The sequence below is a fragment of the Hypanus sabinus genome, chromosome 29 (genome assembly GCF_030144855.1).
Source record: "Hypanus sabinus isolate sHypSab1 chromosome 29, sHypSab1.hap1, whole genome shotgun sequence".
In the NCBI taxonomy this organism is placed as follows: Eukaryota; Metazoa; Chordata; class Chondrichthyes; order Myliobatiformes; family Dasyatidae; genus Hypanus; species Hypanus sabinus.
Genome location: NC_082734.1, coordinates 25,528,894 through 25,549,550, shown reverse-complemented (window position 1 = coordinate 25,549,550; position 20,657 = coordinate 25,528,894). Strand labels below are relative to the sequence as shown.

The 20,657-nt window shown below is 42.7% G+C and overlaps 1 protein-coding gene across 2 annotated transcripts in view; it reads left to right on the top strand.

The window, feature by feature from the left end:
- aldh16a1 (aldehyde dehydrogenase 16 family, member A1) overlaps window positions 1-20,657 on the top strand; it is a 97,615-nt gene that overhangs the window by 5,307 nt on the left and 71,651 nt on the right. For both annotated transcript variants that reach the window (XM_059953980.1, XM_059953979.1), the window contains exons 3-4: window positions 3,451-3,577; window positions 6,335-6,513. In XM_059953980.1, the coding sequence (XP_059809963.1) occupies window positions 3,451-3,577; window positions 6,335-6,513 (306 nt within the window). The remainder of the gene's footprint in view (window positions 1-3,450; window positions 3,578-6,334; window positions 6,514-20,657) is intronic.

Here is a 20,657-nt window from a genome sequence, read left to right as displayed (position 1 = left end):
GACATTTCATTCACCCTTTAATATCAAACTTCCCTGAGATGCCCGAGCAAAGCATTGTGGACCTGTTTCTTTGTATTAATCCATTGGGTAAAGGTTTAATATCTACTATTTGTGATAAGTTAGTGATCTTGAGGCTTCGATAAAATTAGAACTGCCTGGGAGCATGATTTAAATATTTCTTTATCTGATGCAGTTTGGGATTCAATTCTTAAGTCAGTTAAGTCAGCTTCTTTATGTACTCGCTACTGCCTTTTGCAGTAGGTTGTACATAGGGCTCATATGTCTAAAACTAAATTTCCGCAGTTTTATCCTGACATTAGTCCCGTTTGTGACAAGTGTAAAGGGGGCGAGGCTTCTCTTATCCATATGTAGGCTTGTCCTGGTCTAGAGAAATTCTGGAGAGAAGTTTTTTTTAACTTTATCCCATATTCTTAACTGCCACTTAGGACCTAACCCTCTGATTGCTCTTTTTGGCACCTTGGGTGAAGTAGACATGCATTTGAGTCCGACTAAACATCGAACGTTATCTTTTGCCTCTCCTTTGGCTAGACCAGGGGTCAGCAACCTTTACCACTGAAAGAGCCACTTGGACCCGTTTCCCACAGAAAAGAAAACACTGGGAGCCGCAAAACCCGTTTGACATTTAAAATGAAATAACACTGCATACAACGTTTTGTTTTGCCTTTATGCTATGTATAAACAAACTATAATGTGTTGCATTTATGAAATTGATGAACTCCTGCAGAGAAAACGAAATTACATTTCTGCATGCAACAAAAACATTTTGAACTCCGAAAAAAAGATGTTGGGTTGAAGGTTACTTTTAAGTAAAATACTCAACGTCTATTTGAGTCCTTCTTGTATTTATGAAAAACGCCAAACTTAAATTTGCCGCCAGCAGCAAACCAAAAATAACGTCAGCCAGCTGTCAACCTGAAAAATAAAAGGACTATTTCACTGAACAATGAAAACATATGAATATATGTAAAATAATAGGCAATTAAAATATTTATCATACTTGTTCAGGTTGACTCACACCTGACAATGCAGTCGTATTCAGTAGGGATGGATCGATGCTTAGGGGAGTGACCGGGAAGGATAATGTGTTTTTTTTCCTCTCTGAACTCACAGAAGCGTTTCCCAAACGATGTTTGCATTGCGATGATTGCAGAATGTAAATACTCCGAATTTATCATGTCGTGACCTTGTTTGAACTCTCTCAAATTGGGGAAGTGAGACAATGTGCCTTTCTGTAAATCTCTGGCAAGCAACGTCAACTTGCGCTCGAATGCCAAAACATCCTCCAACATGTGCAGGGCTGTACGTCCTTTCCCCTGAAGAGCTGTGTTCAGCGTGTTCAGGTGCGCTGTCATGTCTACCATGAAGTGTAGCTTTTCCAGCCACTCTGGCTGTACCAGCTCAGGAAAGTTGAGTCCTTTGCTGCCCAGGAAAGTTTTCACTTCTTCCAGACACGTGACAAAGCGTTTCAGCACCTCCCCTCTGGACAGCCAGCGATTAAAAACACGTTGTAGCGGTGTGCTACACGCAGTCAGTAAACTGCAGTCAAAGATAGCTTTATTCGAACTAAACAGCCTTGTTTTTAAGCCTCCCTCAACCCGCCCCCCATGGGCGCGGATGCTGCAAAAGACACGTACTCACAAACCCCCGTAGGCTATCTCCCTTAGCCTGATCGCTGGCTAATTGTGAGCCGGTTGGGATGTGTCAGGAAATGGGTCGCCACAACGTCTTATTTAGATTGTACAAGATCACCATAATCTTCAAATTTAGATTTACATTTCAAAAACTAACGAACTAACATAAAATACATTTTAATTAAATACTGACCATGTAGCGGTGTGCTACACGCAGCGCTAAAATTACGACACGGAGTCGGTAACTGCAGTCGAAGGAAAAAACTTTATTCGAAAACTTCAGCCTCACTTTTAAGCCTCCCTCAACCTGCCCCCCATGGCGCAGAGGCTCCAAAGCTCTGTGCTCGCAACCCCCCGTAGGCTATCTAATTGTGAGTCGGTTCGGATGTGCCAGGAAAAGGGTCGCCACAACCAATTATTTCCCAAAGCAACAGGGAGCCGCAGCACAGACGTAAAAGAGCCACATGTGGCTCCGGAGCCGCGGGTTGCCGACCCCCGGGCTAGACAATTAGTTCTTAGGTGGAGAGATGTTGCCCCACCCACTCATGCTCAATGGCTCAGAGACATTATGTCCTGCTTAGACCTTGAAAAGATTCATTAGCAGTTTAAATCTTAACCACGGCATTACAAACTTTATTGCAGATAGGCGCACTGCTATGTTTGGAGGAAAAAGGGCACTGCAGGCAAACACCAAACCCTCATCACAGCTGTGAAGAAGGATGAAAGCGGCAGCATGGTTTGGGGCTGCCTCAAGGCCTGGACAGTTTGCAATTGTTGAGGGAACGTTGAATTCAAAATTATATTATATACAGGACAATGTCAGGGTAATGGTCTGTTACCTGAAGCTTAGTAGAAGTTGTTTGATGCAACAAGACAGATCTGAAACACGAGTAAATCAGCAACAGAATGGTTTGGAAAGAAAATTTATGTTTTGGCATGACCAAGTCAGAGTCCAGACCTTAACCCGATTGCAATGCTGTGGTATGACCTGAAGAGGGCTGACCATGCAAAGTATGCCAGAAGTATTGATGAATTGAAGCAGTTTTGTTTGGAGGAATGGTCTAAAGTTCATCTTTGCCGTTATGCAAGTCTGATCAGCAGTTACGGGAAGCGTTTGGTGGAGGTTATTGCTGCTAAAGGAGGTTCTACCAGTTATTAAATACAAGGGTTCACATATTTCTTCCAGCCTGGACTGAATGGTTAAACAATGTGTTCACTCAAGACATGAACAGTGCAATTGTTAGTGTGTGTAATTAGTTTAGGCAGGTTGTGTTTGTCTATATTATTGTGACTTAGATGAAGATCAGACCACATTTTATGAGTAAAACTGCAGAAAACCAAGTAATTGCAAAGGGTTCACAAACTTTTTCTTGCAACTGTATATATAAGGAGTAGTGGGTTCCTGAAAAGCACTGCCAGGAGTCGTGGTGGAAGCAGGTAGAGGTGTTTTTAGACAGACACATCAATGTGTAGAGAATGGAGATATGCAGACATTGTGTCACCAAAAGGGATTTGTTTGGTTAAGCATTTAATTACTAGTTTAATAAGTTTGCCACACCATTGTGGAAGGAAGTGTATGTTGTTGTGTTGTATTGTTCTATGTTGTATTTCAGATATCTAACATCTGCAGCTCTTTGCTTTTCATTTACCAGAAGCCTTGTGTTAGCCTGGGGTAATAAGGGATTACAGACTGAGGCGGCCAGAGTGAATTAGGACAGAGGCTGTTAAAATGGGCAGAGGGTCTGTTCTGAGGTGCCTCATGCATCAGTTGTTATGGAAAGTATTTTATTTTCCTCAGGGGAAACTCTGGCCTCCACCATACAGGGTGAGGAAGCAGATGTGGAACTAGCAGTACAGACAGCGAAGCAAGCTTTTGAGGTTTGGAGTAAGCTTCCTTGTCACGTGAGAGCAAGGCATCTGTACAGGTAATTTAATTTACTCGGTAGATTAACAATTGCTGCAAAGACTCTACCTGGAATGGTTTTGATGAATTTTACACCGCCTTTGGTGCACTATTACTACTCAACCATGTAAATTGTGCAAATCGTTGTCTTTTCCAGTTGGTTTATCAAATAACCAGGAGTGTTGATGGACAAGCAAAGGTGCTTTAATTAGCCTTACTCTAAAGAGTTGTTAATGGGGTGTCCATATTGGTTGTTGAAACTCAATAACTGTGCTAAATTGCTGATTGAACTTCTGAATCTATTTCTGCCCATGACCAGACAAAGAATAAACTCAAGAGATTCTGCAGATGCTGGAAATCCAGAGTAACACACACTGTCTACCAGTGGCCGTGCATTTTAATTCCATTCCCCATTCCTGTTCTGACATGGCCTCATCTTCTGCCAGGGTTGGTTACTCTCAGGCTGGAGGAGCAACAGCTCTTGTTCTGTCCGGGTAGCCTCTGTCATGGCATGAACATCAATTTCTCTGACTTCTGGTAATTTCTTCCCCACCCCCATCTCTCTTTTTCCATCCTCCATTCTGGCTACTCCTCACCTCTTTTCTTTTTCCTCCCCTGCCCATCACCACCACCTTTTTTTCTTTCTCTTGGTCCACTCTCCTATCAGATTCCTCCTTCTTTAGCCCTTTACCGCTTCCAGTTCCCAGCTTCTCACTTGTTCCCTCTCATCTGGCTTCCCCCTCATCTGCTTGTATACTTTCCCCGCCCCCTCCTCATTTGGGATTCTTTCCCCTTCCTTTGAAAGGTCCTGATGAAGGGTCTCAGCCTGAAACATTGTCTGTTTATTCCCCTTCACAGATGCTGCCTGACCTGCTGAGTTCCTCCAACAGTCACAGTAAATTTGTGAAGTATTGAAGGTTCAGGTGTCCCCCGGTTTTTGAACGTTTGCTTTACGACAGCTTGCTGTTACGAAAGACCTACATTAGTACCTGTTTTTGTTAACCAAAGAGGATTTTCACTTTTACAAAAAAAGGACGCCCATTTTATACGTGTGTTTACCCGAGAAAGACTACAATGACCGTGAAGCCTTGTGCGGTAGTTGTTAGCACAAGCGTGTGCATGCCAATTTTTTTCTCCAAATCGATTTTGGATTGTTGTCTTCCCGAGTTTGATAAGTGAAACTACACTATACATCCAATATTTCTACTTTATATAGGGTGTATATTTATCATATCATTCCTGCTTTGACTATATGTTAGTGTTATTTTAGGTTTTATGTGTTATTTGGTATGATTTGGTAGGTTATTTTTTGGGTCTGGGAACATTCAAAGATTTTTCCCATATAACTTAATGGTAATTCTTCGCTTTACAACATTTTGGTTTACAAATGGTTTCATAGGAACACTCTACCCTCGGATTGCGGGGGAACCCTGTACATATAATGTTTAGTGTACCTGTCCTTGTGCAGTCAGATCCACAGTTCCAGTTGCAGTGCTAAAATGCGATCCCAAACACACTCCAAAGCAGTACAGCACACACAAAGTGCTGGAGGAACTTGGCAGGTTGGGCAGCATCTACAGAGGGAAATAAACAGCTGATGTTTTGGGCTGAGGTATTTCATCAGGACTAAAATCTTCTCACGTCCTTTTCAGTCTAGATGGAGGGTCTCAGCTTGAAAAGTTTATTCCACTCCATAGATGCTACCTGACCTGCTGAACTCCTCCAGCATTTTGTGTGTGTTGTTCTAGATTTCTGGCATCTGCAGAATCGCTATGTACACTGTCATGATTTGATACAAGCAGAAGATGCAAGCTGAAGAAATAAAGCACATGCACTGTGAGCAAATGATTTCCGAGGCATAATTTGTTCTTTCCATTCCTTTTCAATTTCAATGCATTATCCACAATAATGTTGGCTTTTATATTGCAGCTGTAACTAATTAAAATTCTTACTCATAATTCTGCAGTTCATAGAGAGCAATTCAGTTTACTGTAATTAAGTAATTGAGCTTATTCCATTTGTAAACTGTCCTGTATTTCTATTGCACTGGGGGCGACACAGTAGCATCGTGATTAGCATAACACTTTGCAGTGCCAGTGATCCAGTGGGTGCATGTAATTGGGCGGCACTGACTCATTGGGCTGGAAGAGCCTGTTACTGTGCTGCATCTATAAACAAAAAAAATAAAATAACTCTGGCTGTCAAATATGAATGGGAATGTTTGGAACGTGTTTGACAAAGATGGCCTTGCATCTGAGATACTGGGTTGGAAAGGCCGCTTGTAATTCTGCAGCCGGGCCTTCAGCTCCTAACGCCCCAGACCCTGGAATTACTTTTGTAAACCTCCCAATTTTCCCATTTCACTTCCCTTAAACATCTCCTAAAACCTATCCCTTTGATCGAGCTTTGATGTATTTAGGGATGCAGCTCAGTAACAGGCCCTTCTGGGCTGGCTAATTACAACTATGTGACCAATTAATATTAACCTTTATGTCCTTGGAAAGTGGGAGGAAACCAGAGCATCTGGAGGAAACCCACATGGTTGTGTGAAGAACATACAAAGTTGTCACAGAAAGCAATGGAATTGAACCCTGAATGGTGATCCCTGGCACTGTAAAGTGTTACACTAACCTCTACAGTACCGTACCACCTAAATACCCCTGTGATTTGCTCAAATATCTCTGAGTTGGTTTCAGTTTGTTATGTAAGCAGCTTGGGATGTTTCACTGGATTTGAAAATGCTGCGTAAATACAAGTTGTTAATTTTTCATCTTGGCAGCATTGCGAGAAACGTTCAGAAGCATCAGAGGCTGCTGAGCGTGTTGGAGAGCTTGGACAATGGGAAACCGATCCGTGAGTCTCGGGACTGTGATGTTCCACTGGTGGTCCGACACTTCTATCACCATGCTGGCTGGGCACAGCTAATGAATGTTGAAATGAAGAACTGGAAGCCCGTAGGTCAGTAACGAGATCAAAATGCACACGCACAGACATGCACCACTTTGTGGGTCAGGAAATTGTATCTGCATTAGAGGCCTGTGAACAGAACACAGACGGTATGGCACAGGAACAGACTGTTTGGCCCAGAATGTCTGTGCCTAGCACTAAGCCAAATTAAACTAAATCTCTTTGACTGGGACATGATCCATATTCCCCCCCCCCCCCCCCCCCCCCATTCAGTGCATCTTCCTGTGCCTCAGCAGGTCAAGCAGCATCTATTGAGAGCAATAAACAGTTGACATTTTGGACTGGGTATCCTGCTTCAGGAAAGTAGTCCTGATGAAGGGTCCTGGCCCAAAACGTTGACCCTTTAATCCCCTCCATAGCTGCTGCTTGACCTGCTGAGATTCCCCCAGCATTTTGTGTCTGGATTTCCAGCATCTGCAGAACCTCTGGTCCTTGTATATTCTTGTACCTATCTTAAAGCCTGTTCGATACCACTATCATACCTTCTGTAACCACTATCCCTGGCAGCCCGTTCCAGGCACCCACTGCTATCTGTGTGAAAGAAAAACCTGTCTTGTACAGCTTTAAACTTTCCCCTTTTCACCCTAAATGCATGTTCCCTGGTGTTTGACATTTCTACTCTGTGGAGAAAGATTGTGACTTTCTATATTTATGCCTTTCATTATCTTGTAAACTTCTTGCAGATCAAGCCACCCCCCCACCCCCAGTCTTCAATGTCCAGAGAAAACAAACTGAAGTTTGTCCAATCTTCCCTCGTAGTCTCTAATTCTGGTAAATCTCTTCTGCACACTCTTAAAGCCTGCACACCTTGCCTGTAATGGGGTGACCGAAACTACACAAAAGACAAAAGTGTGGCCCAACCAAAGTTTTATACAGCTACAACACAACTTCCTGACGTTTATACTTAATGGCCTAACCACCAAAGACATGTATTCTAAATGCCTTTACTGTCCTAGCTACTTCCGTGGCCACTTTCAGGGAACAATGGACTTAGACCCCAAGATCGCTCTGGACATTAGTGTTCTTAAGGGTCATGTCATTAACCCTAATTTTGCCTTACATTAGATCTCCCTAAATGCAACACTTCATATGTCCGTGTTAAACTCCACCTGCCATGTATAAGCCCATATCTGTAAGAACTCTGTATCCTGCTGTATCCTTTGGCAATAATGCAGATTTTGTTGAATGGTCCATGGATGTTAAGCTTTGCATTATGCCTGTCCCTAATTTCCCTTGGGAAGTCTCGTAGTAATTGTTTTCAAACCCCTATTACCCTCTGGTATTGTGCTTTGAATTGGGAGTTTCAGGATTTCAACCCATTGAAAAGGATGTAACTGCCAAATATTTCCAATGTCGGGAAATCAGGCAGCAAGTATGGAAAGGAATGAACAGTCCTGGGCTGAGACCTTTCAACAGGTGTTGGAAGAGGGTCACAGCCCAAAATGTCATCTGTTTATTCCTATCCATAGATGCTGCCTGGCCTGTTGAGTTCTTCCAGCATTTTGAGCGCGTTACTCTTGATTGCCTGCATCTGCAGAATCTCTTATGTTTCCAAGGTCAGGATTGTGTGAGGCATGGAAGTAAATGCACAATTGTTCACAATTCTATATGCCACTGTCCTTCTCTTGATTGCCCTTGAGCAGAAAAATAGTAGATATGGCCCCGTCTATCATGTGTAAAGGCCTCCCCACCATTGAGCACGTCTATCACATCTACACGAAGTGCTGTCGCAGGAAAGCAGCATCCATCATCAGAGACCCCCGCCGTCCAGACTGTGCACTCTTCTCTCTTTTACCATCAGGGAGAAGGCATAGGAGCCTACAGACCCACACCACTAGGTTCAGAAACTGCTATTATGCCTCAAACATCAGGCTCTTGAACCAGAGTGGATAACTTCATTCAACTTCACTCGCCTATCACTAAACTGTTCCCACAACCTACGGACTCACTTTCAAGGACTCTTCATCTCATGTTCTGGACTTAGTGCTTATTTTTTTCTGTTTCATATTTGTACAGTTTGTTGTCTTTTGCACATTGCTTATACGTCCGTCCTATTGGGTGCAGTCTTTCATTAATTGTAATATATTTCTTGGAGTTGCTGTGTACGCCAGTGCAAAAATGAATCTCACGGTTGTATATGGTGATACATATGTAATTTGACTTTCGCCTTGGAGGTAAGGATTGCAGATTTGGGAGGTATTTGATTAGTCTTGGGGCGCAACTGCAGTGCAAAGAACATAACAGTACAATACAGTCCCTTTGACCCACAATGTTGTGTTGACCTTACTCTGAGATCTATCTAACCTTTCTCTCCCACAAAGCCCTCCATTTGTCTGCCTTTTCCGAGGGGTGATTGAAATGTTCGTGGCCTAAGGTAGAAGGAGTCAATTTTAGAAAATCTAGCACATTTATTTTTCAGCATCATCATTCCCTCCTACATGTACACACTTAGTCAAGTGGTCATGGAGCATACGGATCTTGGACCTCCAGGAAGTGCCCACAGTAGGGATGATTGATAAGTTTGTGGCCTAAGGTAGAAGGAGATGAGTTATACAGCTCTCGTTACTTGCACGTGCAATTCAACTCTTATGATTATGCAGAAGGTTTGAAGTTAATAACTCATCAAGGGTGATTGATAGGTTTGTGGCCTAAGGTAGAAGGAGATGAGTTATTAACTTCAAACTTTGTGCATATAACGAGCCTTCTACCTTAGGCCACAAACTTATCAATAACCCTCCTGTGGACACTTTCTGGAGGTCCAAGACCTGTATGCTCCATGAGTGCTGGACTAAGTGTGTAAATGTAGGAGGGACTATGTTGAAAAATAAATGTGCTAGGTTTTCTAAAATTGACTCCTTCTACCTTAGGCCATAATCTTGTCAATCACCCCTCGTATGTGCCTATTTAAGAGTTTCTTAAATGCATCTGATGTATCTGCTGCTACCACCCACCCTTGGCAAGTTGTTCCACCACTCTCTGTGTATAAAAAAACTTGCCTCTGACATTCTTCCTCCCTCCTCCCCCCCCCCACCAATACTTCAATCACCTTAAAATTATGCCCCCTCATCGTAGCCGTTTCCATCCTGTGAAAAAGTCTCTGACTACTCACTTTATCAATGCCTCTTATCATCTTGTACGCTCTTCTCATCTTCCTTCGCTCCAAAGAGAAAAGGCCTAGCTCACTCAATCCATGCTCATAAAACATGCTCTCTAATCCAGACAGCATCTTGTTAAATCTACTCCGCATCCCTTCTAGAGCTTCCATATATAATGAGGCAACCAGAACTGAACACAATAGTCCACGTGTGGTCTGACCAGGGTTTTATAGAGCTGCAACAGTACCTCGTCGCACTTGAACTTAATCCCCTGACAAATGAAGGACAAGACTCGATGTGCCTTCTTAACAGCCTTAAGAACTTGTGTGATGACTTTGAGGGATCTTTGAATGTAGATCTTGTGGATGGTATCTCTTGTAGTTACTCTGGTGGGATTATGTGTCAACAGGTAGTCTGCCATTTCTGCTTTTCGCTACTCAGACCAGGAACTTCGGTTTAAAAAATTGGGCTGACTTTTCAGTACAGGACTGCATTTGGATCATTTTAGCGGTCAGCTAAATTTGGCAATAAAATTTGGTATGTGAAAAGAAAGGCTGATGTGGGAATTTAGAACTCACACACGCGTGGTCTACACACACTGCTCCAGGTACCTTAAGAGCTTGGCTTTAATTAGTATGTTGCTGTTGCAGAGGTTGTCAGGTGAGGCAGGAAAGTAAATTCCATCTCCCTCCTCAAGTCAGAATCAGATTTGTTATCACAGATTTATATGTAACCCCTTGGGTCGCCTCAGGCTCGCTCAGCTCGTTCTCGGAGCAGAGAGCAGGGGGAGCAGCCTTCGGCCCCACCAAACTGGGTAATCAGCTGGTGTGGATGCTGTGTGATGTCCCCGCCTCGCCCAAAAACAGACAGTACACCATATGCGATTAAATGAGTACAATTTATAAAGGTTACTATAACTAAGTGATTAATAACGATACAGTATATATGAAGAGAAAATTAAAGAAAAGGCGCCAAACTTATCAAAGTCCAAACCACTTCGTGCACAACCGTTGGAGCTCAATTACTGAAGTCTTCTGCCACCATTCGATCCCCTCCGAACTCCTCGACTCGCAGCTCAGGACCCTCCGAACTCCTCGGACTCTCCAAACAGCTCAGGACCCTCTGAGTGGTCAACCAAGCACATCTAGCTTCATTCCCCCCCCGTCCTCGGACCCCCCTTTGGGGTCCGATCCTCGCCCAGCTTAGAGCATTGCGTCCTCTCTCTCGACCCCCTCGCGCCGATCTGCCCAAAAGCCCGTCAACAAAAGCTTGCAGACTCAGAAGAAAGAACATTAATCCCCATTTGGTTTACAAAGGAATACCATTCTCGTTATCAGTAAATTAGCATTCCTGCTAGTTAACAAAAAGAAGAAACCCTCTTTACATATATGATGTATAATTTACTGCCTTGTGGTAGCAGTACAGTGCAGATATTAAATTACTGTAAATTACAAAAATAAATCGTGCGAAGATCAACGAACAGCAAGCTGGTGTTCATGATAGTATGCAGAAAGACAGGATCTCATTTCAAAAGCATTGTGGTTCTTTCCTGTGTCTTGGCCAGTATTTATGTCTCTATATCACAACAGATTCCCTCACCTTTAAATAAAATTTTTGGGAGCTACAATTCATAAAAATGGAATTCTGCAGATGCTGGAAATCCAGATCAACCACAAACAATGATGGAGGAGCTCAGCATGTTAGGCAGCATCTACGGGGAGGAATAAACTGTCGATGATTTGGGCTAAGATCTTTAATCAGGAATGGAATTCACAGACATTTACCAGGAACTTGTAATAGGGCTCGAAGCACTATTACCCATCTGACAATCTCTTTGACCCACCACCGTCAGAAAGGAGGTACAGGAACATCAGGTCTAGGACTACCAATTTAGCAGCTTCTTCCCTCAGGCTGTGAAACAAATGAATACCCTGCCACCCCTGAGGTCTTGTTGCTAAGGCAGCAAGCTGTTTATTGTTTAATTCTTAGAGATAGAATCTGTGGGCATTTAGAGAATCGTGGTCTGATCAGGGGCAGTCAGCATGGCTTTGTGAAGGGCAGATCGTGTCTAACAAGCCTGATAGAATTCTTTGAGGAGGTGACCAGGCATATAGATGAGGGTAGTGCAGTGGATGTGATCTACATAGATTTTAGTAAGGCATTTGACAAGGTACAACAGGGTAGGCTTATTCAGAAAGTCAGAAGGCATGGAATCCAGGGAAGTTTGGCCAGGTGGATTCAGAATTGGCTTGCCTGCAGAAAGCAGAGGGTCATGGTGGAGGGAGTACATTCAGATTGGAGGGTTGTGACTGGTGGTGTCCCACAAGGATCGATTCTGGGACCTCTACTTTTCGTGATTTTAATTAATGACCTGGATGTGTGGGTAGAAGGGTGGTTGGCAAGTTTGCAGACGACACAAAGGTTGGTGGTGTTGTAGATAGTGTAGAGCATTGTCGAAGATTGCAGAGAGACATTGATAGGGTGCAGAAGTGGGCTGAGAAGTGGCAGGTGGAGTTCAACCCGGAGAAGTGTGAAGTGGTACACTTTGGAAGGACAAACTCCAAGGGAGAGTACAAAGTAAATGGCAGGATACTTGGTAGTGTGGAGGAGCAGAGGGATCTGGGGTACACATCCACAGATCCCTGAAAGTTACCTCACAGGTAGATAGGGTAGTTAAGAAAACTTATGGAGTGTTAGCTTTCATAAGTTGAGGGATAGAGTTTAAGAGTCACAAGGTAATTATGCAGCTCTGTAAAACTCTGGTTAGGCCACACTTGGAGTACAGGCGGTCCCCAGGTTACGTACGAGTTCCGTTCCTGAGTCAGTCTTTAAGTCGGATTTGTACGGAAGTCAGAACAAGTATATCTGGTATTATTTAGCGTCAGTTAGTCAAACTTTTGTCTTAAGATATAGTATATATTTTACCTTTCTATGAGTATAAAACACTTAAGAAACGTATGTATTCTAATAATTAAACAACTGCGTTGCTTAGTAATAATTGTAGCTTTCATCGGGGCAATACCTTTCACATGCTCCATTATTCTCACTTTATCCATTATCCTTTAAAATTGTTCTGATTGTTGACCGACTATAGCCTATCACTTTTCTAATGACCGATGGCGTTTCACCTCTTTCCAAATGCTTTATTATTTCCACTTTATTTTCAATCGCAATCGCTTCCCATCAATGGAACAGAAACACTGCGGGTGGTGGCTCCCGAGCTTTGCCGGCTCCTGAGGTCCGCTGGGTCCTGAGGACCACCGCGTTGAGACAGGTTAAATGGGACAAGTGGGGTCTGTGCTGGGTTTGGGTATTTGATCACCCACAATATTCCGCGTGGGAATTTAAACTGGAGGTGGCAGTGTTTTTTTCACTAGGTTGAGTTGTGAGCTCGACATCAATCCAGCACGGATGGTATGGGAGTCACTGGATCGACATCAACCTGGAGCGGGAACGGTCTATCACTGGATTGAACTCGGGGAAACTCCATTCTCCAGCCCAGCGCTGATCTCACTGCGCCACCAGCTGACTGGAACGGTGGGGGGGGTGGGCAGGCGGGGTCAGGGTGAATCTTACTAAGAAAAATTTAAGCCAAATACAAGGTTAAGCACTCAACACAGTGTCAACGGCAACAACTTAAAATAGCAGATGATGTTCTCCTTCCTCGGTTCGTAAGTACGAATTGTCCGTAAGTCGGACATTCATAACTCGGGGACTACCTGTACTGTGTCCAGTTCTGGTCGCTTCACTGTAGGAAGGATGTGGAAGCATTGGAAAGGGTACAGAGGAGATTGCCAGGATGGTTCCTGGTTTAGCGAGTATGCATTATGATTAGAGATTAAGGGAGCTCTCCTTCTCTTAGGAGAGAAGGAGGATGAGAGGAGACATGATAGAGGTATACAAGATATTAAGAGGAATAGATAGAGCGGGCAGCCAGCTCCTCTTCCCTAGGGCACCACTGCTTAATACAAGAGTACATAGCTTTAAGGTAAGGGGTGGGAAGTTCAAGGGAGATATTAGAGGAAGGTTCTTTATTCAGAGAGTGGTTCATGTGTGGAATGCACTGCCTGAGTCAGTGGTGGAGGCAGATACACTAGTGAAATTTAAGAGACTACTAGACAGTATATGGAGGAGTTTAAGGTGGGGGGTTATATGGGAGGCAGGGTTTAAGGGTCGGCACAACATTGTGGGCTGAAGGGCCTGTACTGTGCTGTATTGTCTATGTTTAATTATGCTGTGCATTACGTGAATTTTGAATGATAGTTTATTAACTTATTTTTGATAATGACACCAGTGAACAGCGCTACCACGGGCAACATTTTGCAGATGACTATGAAACTATTTCTTCCGCTTTTTTTTCTTTTAGATATGGTTCTGATACTGTTGGAACCTCAAATCTACAGTTTGATGGTGTTTTCAGGCCAATTAAGCGATCTGGCACTTTGCTGGCTCTGATAAGGTTCTGGGAGGCGTGCAGCCTCGAGGCCAAGAAGCTTAGGGATGGGGCATGAGTTTTATTTCTTGCGGCTCTCGCTGAAATCTCACTGAGGAAGACTGAGGCAAGTGCAGAAGGCCAGCCAGCCTCTCAGTCACTGCTGCTGGATGAAGGGGTCTGTGTGTGATGGTCTCGCTGTCTTGCTCTCTGCTCCAGAGGGAAGGATCCTGTGTTTGAATTGTTTCTCTCTCCCTCGATGCTGTTGGAGGATGCTACTGAAGTTCTGGGTCTGTGGTTTGTGGATTGGACTGTAGTTATTGGTTGCTTCTTTTGCTATCTTGGGTGACTTTGAATTGGTGCAGCCTGCAGGTTATGAATGACGAGCTAAACTGAATATGGACTCTTTCGATTTTTAAAACAATTATTTTTATTAATGTTCTTGTTGCTGTTTGTGTGATTTGTGTTTTGCACCTGGGAGGTGTTTTTTTTTTCTTTGAATAGGTTCCAAGTTTTGTTTGTTTTGTGGGTTTCTGCGGAGACGATGAACAACAGTTGTATACTCCATATCTACTTTGATAAGAACCTTGAATCTTGTGATTTTGTTTTATGTGCCATGTGTAATATGTACTTTCTGGGTGCGCCATGCCCTGGAGGAATGTTGTTTCATTTGGTTGTTTGTATGCACAGTCAGATGACAATAAACTTGAACTTGAAAGGAAGTGGACAGAAGCCAGAAGATGATGGGGGGGGGGGGGTAGGTGGGGAGGGAGTACAAGGTGGCAGGTGATCTTTTTCTGACTTCTGCCCCTTCCCTTTAAGTTCCATCTCCCTCCTCAAGACGTTGGCTTATTTGACGTGAAAATTATCACCTTATGGCAGCAGTAAAGTGGAAAGTCACTAAATTACTAATTTATATAGTAAATAAATATAATAAATAGTGCAAAGATAAATGAACAACAAAGTAGTATTCATGATAATATATGGAAAGACCGGTTCACATTTCAAAATGTGGTTCTTCCCTGTGCCTTGCCCAATATTTGTGTCTCAGTAACATCGAAACCAGCTGTCTCATCTTTAACACAAGCTTGTGGGAGTTAGCTCAGTGTAAAATTGTCTGCACTGTGTCATGTGTTGTAACTGTGACTACAATTAAGCAGTTGCATCACTAGCAATGGATGTGTGGACATTTCAAGGTAACAGTGCTACAGGAAAACAACTTTTTTTTTACCTCTTAAACCCACGTGGAACGACGCGGTGGCATAGTGGTTCTGGCAGCAATTTACAGTACACAGGAGATGGATTCAATTGCTGTCACTGCCAGTAAGGAGTTTGTATGTTCTCCCTGTGACTGTGCAGGCTTCTTCCCACAGTCCAAAGATACACTCTTTGATAGATTAATTGCTCATTTTAAATGGTGCCGTGATTACGCTCAGATCAAATTAAAGGATTGCTGGGCGGAATGGCTCAAAGGGCTGGAAAGGCCTATGCCACTCTGTATCTCAATAAATGTATGGATGTATGTACGTTCAACTCCACATTTAGAGACAGCTATTACCTTCAGCCATCAGGCTCCTAAACGAGCATGGATAACTTCACTTACTTCAACACTGAACTGGTTCCACAACCTATGGGCTCACTTTCAAAGACTCTACAACTCATATTCTCAAGATTATTTATTTACATATTTTTAATTTTTTTTGTGCTTGCACAGTTTATCCTTTGCACTTTGGTTATTTGTCAGTCTGTACAGCTGTTCATTAACTATTTCTTTGTTCAAATATGAATGTCTGCAAGAAAATGAATGTTGGTAGTACGCGGTGACTTGTATATACTTTGATAATAAATTTATGTTGACTTTGACATGTCATCAAATGGCGACTGGTCACCGAATTATAGGAAAGATATCAATAGAGAGAGTGCAGAGACGATTTACTAGGATGTTACCTGGTTTTCAGCACTTAAGTTACAGAGAAAGGTTGAACAAGTTAGGTCTCTATTCATTGGAGCGTAGAAGGTTGAGGGGGGATTTGATCGAAGTATTTAAAATTTTGAGAGGGATAGATAGAGTTGACGTGAATAGGCTGTTTCCATTGAGAGTAGGGGAGATTCAAACGAGAGGACATGATTTGAGAGTTAGGGGGCAGAAGTTTAAGGGAAACACGAGGGGGTATTTCTTTACTCAGAGAGCGATAGCTGTGTGGAATGAGCTTCCTGTAGAAGTAGTAGAGGCCAGTTCAGTTGTGTCATTTAAGGTAAAATTGGATAGGTATATGGACAGGAAAGGAGTGGAGGGTTATGGGCTGAGTGCGGGTAGGTGGGACTAGGTGAGATTAAGAGTTCGGCATGGACTGGGAGGGCTGAGATGGCCTGTTTACGTGCTGTGATTGTAATATGGTTATATGTCATAAAATGCAGATAACGTTTTTTTATCAGTGGGTTTCTTTGCTTGTTACTGAATTTTGTCACCAGATGGAGCCAGTAGTCTGTAAGTGATGGATGTGGAAAATAACTTTGAAATGTTCAAACTTCAAGAAGTTCAAAGTAACTCTATTATCAAAGTAGATATATGTCACCATATATAACCCAGAGATTTATTTTCACGCAAGCATTCATAGTAGATACAAAGATACACCATAGAATCAATTTAAAAAATACTGTTCACAGCAAAGCGGACTGACAACCCATGTGCAAAAGACAAACTGCAGCTACAAAAAAAAAGCATTGAGGACGTGAGATGAAGAGTCCTTGAAAGTCTGTAGGCTGTGAGAACAGTTCAGTATTGGGGTGAGTGAAGTTATCTCCTCTGGTTGGGGGTTATAACTGTTCCTGTATCTAATAGTGTAAGTCCTGAGGCTCCTGAACCACCTTCCTGATGCCAGCAGTGATAAGAGAGCATGGCTCAGATTGTGGGGACCCTCCATGGATGCTGCTTTCCCGTGAAACCGCTGTGCATGGATGTGCTCAATTATGAGGAGAACTTCGTTCGTGATGGACTGGGCTGCATTTTCTACTTTTTGTAGGATTTTCCATTCAAGGGCATTGGTATTTCCATATCAGGCCGTGATACAACCAATCAGTATGCCCTTCACTACACATGTATATATTACATTTTGATGGTGTGCTTTCAGGCTGATTGGGTGATCAGGCGCTTTGCTGTCTCTGAGGGAGTTCAGTGAGATTTGGAGTGGTGTGTGTGGCCTGGCGACGGAGTGCAAGGCCAAGATTGACTCCTTTTCTCACTGATTGAAGTGTCGAACAAGATTGAGATGGATGAAGACGAGTGGAAGCTGAGTGGGTTTTCAGAGCCGTCTGCCTACCTGGTCTCTCTCTTACTCCCCCCTCGCTTGATGCTGCCAGGGGCTTGGGTCTTGGGCAAGGTTTAATAAGCACTGTTTGTGGATTGGACTCTACAGTTCATGTTATGTTTCTCTGGCTTCTGGCTGCTCCTTTTTTATCGCTATTTTATTTTATTTTGGGCTATTTTGATTGGAGCAGATGCTCTGTGGCCTGCAGTGAATGGTCGACATAACGCTACTTTGAACTGAAATAAACTGAACGTTCCTAGACTGTTTCAATGTGATTTGATGTTTTACATTCTGTGTCTTTTGCTCATTCTTTGCTGTTTGCGCAATTTGTTTTTTTTTGTGCAGTGGGTGTTCGATGTCTCCTTGAACTTGAATGGTGTTTCTTTGTTTTGTGGCTGTCTATGGAAAGGCAAATCTCAGGGTTGTATACTGCATACATACTTCGATAATAAATGTACTTTGAACTTTACAACCTTGTCTAACTTTTAGATGACACACTGAAACTTCACGAGCATCTAAGAAAATAGAGGCGCTGCCATGCTTTCTTTGTAATGGCACTTAGATGCTGGTCCCAGGACAGAACCTCTGAAATGATAATGCCAATGAATTTAAAATTGCTGACACTTTCTACCCCTCATCCCCCAGTGGACCCACAGTTTCCTCTACCTGTAGTCCCCTCCTTGGTTTTTTTTTTGTAATTTATTTTTTATTGAAGTTCATCATCAAACAACCCTTGTTCTTACTGATATTGAGTGAGAGATGGTTGTTGTGACACCACTCAGCCAGATTTTCAGTCTCCCTCCTGTATGCTGATGCATCACCACCTTTAATTTGATCAACAACTGTTGTGTTGTCAGCAAACTTAAATATGGCATTGGAGCTGTGCATGGCCACACAGTTTTAAGTATAAAATTCTGCAGTGTCTAAGCACACAGCCTTGTGTTACACCTGCGCTGATGATGAGAATCTGCTAAGTTCCAAAAATGAACTCCATTGTGACTGAAAATTGACGGAAACCTATTCCGAGCCTTCATATGTTGCTTTGTCTTTTGTACATGTACAGGTGTTCCCTCCTTCCCTTTACAAAGGTAGAGCGATTCTATGAAAACTTCCTTAAGCCGAAATGGCGTAAAGCGAAGAACCATTAATTTATATGGGGAAGAATGTTCTTAAAAGTGAATATCCTCTTTGTAATGCAAAAACAGGTTACTAATGTAGGTCTAATGTAGGTAAAAGCAAAGTGGTGTAAAGTGAACATTAGTAAAGTAAGGGACACTTGTATACTTAATCTATCATCTTCCTTGTAATCCAGGCATTAGGTACCACCATTTATTGCCCATGTCAAGTTAATATTTAATAAATGCTGCCTAACCTGTTAAGTTTTTTTCTGCATCTTCTCTGTCATTCTAGATTTCAACATCTGTAGTCTCTTGTTTCTCCTTTGTCTGTTCCCGTTTCTGATTCCCAACATCTGTATTTAAGTAGATGGCACGGTTGTGAGGCTGTTAGTGTAACACTAACAACACTAATGACCCAGGTCCAAATCCACTGCTGTGCGAAAGGGGTTTGTATGTTCTCCTTGTGACCGCATATGTTTCCTGCAGGTGCTCCGGTTTCCTCCCACACTTCACCGATGTACAGGTTAATAGGTGTAGTTGGGTGGTGCAGGCTTGATGGGCCAGAATGGCCTATTACACGCTCTATCTTTCAGTCAAAAAACACGCACTGACATGAGAGCAATAGTGAGCAGCTTCCTGAGCAGCATCACAAATTTATTTTGGTTCAGGCGTACATTTGTGCTTATGGACTACAGTTTGCATCTCTGGTTTGATTAACATATACATAATTTGTTGTTTGTGAATTTAGTGCAAGATTATCTGAAATCTGTTGCTTATGTCTTGTGCATGAGCTTGTTTTAAATTGCTTATTATAAATTTTCTTTTTTTTTGGGACCTGGGTGTTAGTGGCACCTGCCAATATTAACTTCCCATTTCCAAGTTAACTTTGAATAGAATGCATTTAATTTTGGTTAGCACATCTCTTTACAGCACTGGTAATTACAGATAGAGGTTCAATTCCTGCCACTGCCTTTAAGGAGTTTGTACATTCCTTCTGTAGCCATGTGGGTTTGCTCTGGGTGTTTCAGATTCCTCCCAGATTCCAAAGATGTATAGTTAGGGTTAGTGAATTGTGGCTATGCTTTGTTAATGACAGAAGCATGGCAGCAATTGTGGGCTGCGCAGCGCAATCCTCACTGATTTGATTTGATGTAATTGTCGCATTTCACTGTATGTTTTGATGTACATGCGACAAATAAAGCTACCCATTCAATCAGTATCAATGACTCACTTTTGCTTTTAAATTGTACTTACAATGGTGTGATTTGAATCAGGGTGACCAAATTACTACTCTAGGGTATTGGATGACTGGGTTAATAAACTAATCTGTGCCACTGCTGCAGCCAACTGTTTCTAATACTTGCTTAATGCTGCCTCGCAGAAAATAAGTTGTCAGGCACTGCGCATTGATCAGAATCGCTGGCATATGTTGTGAAATTTGTTAACTTTGCGGCAGCAGTACAATGCAATGGATGATAAATGCAGAAGAGAAACTGAATTACAGTAAGTCATTGAAAGCAGTCCTCATAGAGGCATCAGAAGTGGAGAGAGTGAGCAATTCCAGGTTCCTGGGTGTCAGTATCTCGCAGGTCCTAACCTGGATGCAACATATTGATGCAGCTAAAAGGAGGCAAACCAGTGACTATGTTTCATTAGGAGTTTGAGGAGATTTGGTTTGTCAACTAAAACACTCAAAAACATCTACAAATGTACCGTGAAGAGCATTCTGACTGGCTGTATCACCATCTGGTATGGTAGGTCTACTGCAGAAGATCGAATTAAGTTGCAGGGACTTGTAAAATTAGCTCCATCGTGGTTACTAGCCTCCATAGTATTCAAGACATCTTCAAGGAGCCGTGACTTAGGAAGGCAGCGTCCACCATTAAGGATCCCCACCCCCCAGGACATGCCCTCTACACTGTTACCATCGGAAAGACGGTTCAGAAGCCTGAAGGCACATAGTCGTTGATTTAGGAACAGCTTCTTCCCCTCTGCCATTTGATGTCTAAATGGACATTGAACCCATGATCACTACCTCACTACTTTTTATTTCTGTGTTTTCTTTAGCACTACAAATTTTAACTTAACTATTTAAGAGATATATACTCGTCTTTTTTCTCTATATTTATCACGTATTTCGTTGTACTGCTGCCATTAAGTTAGCACATTTCATGATATATGC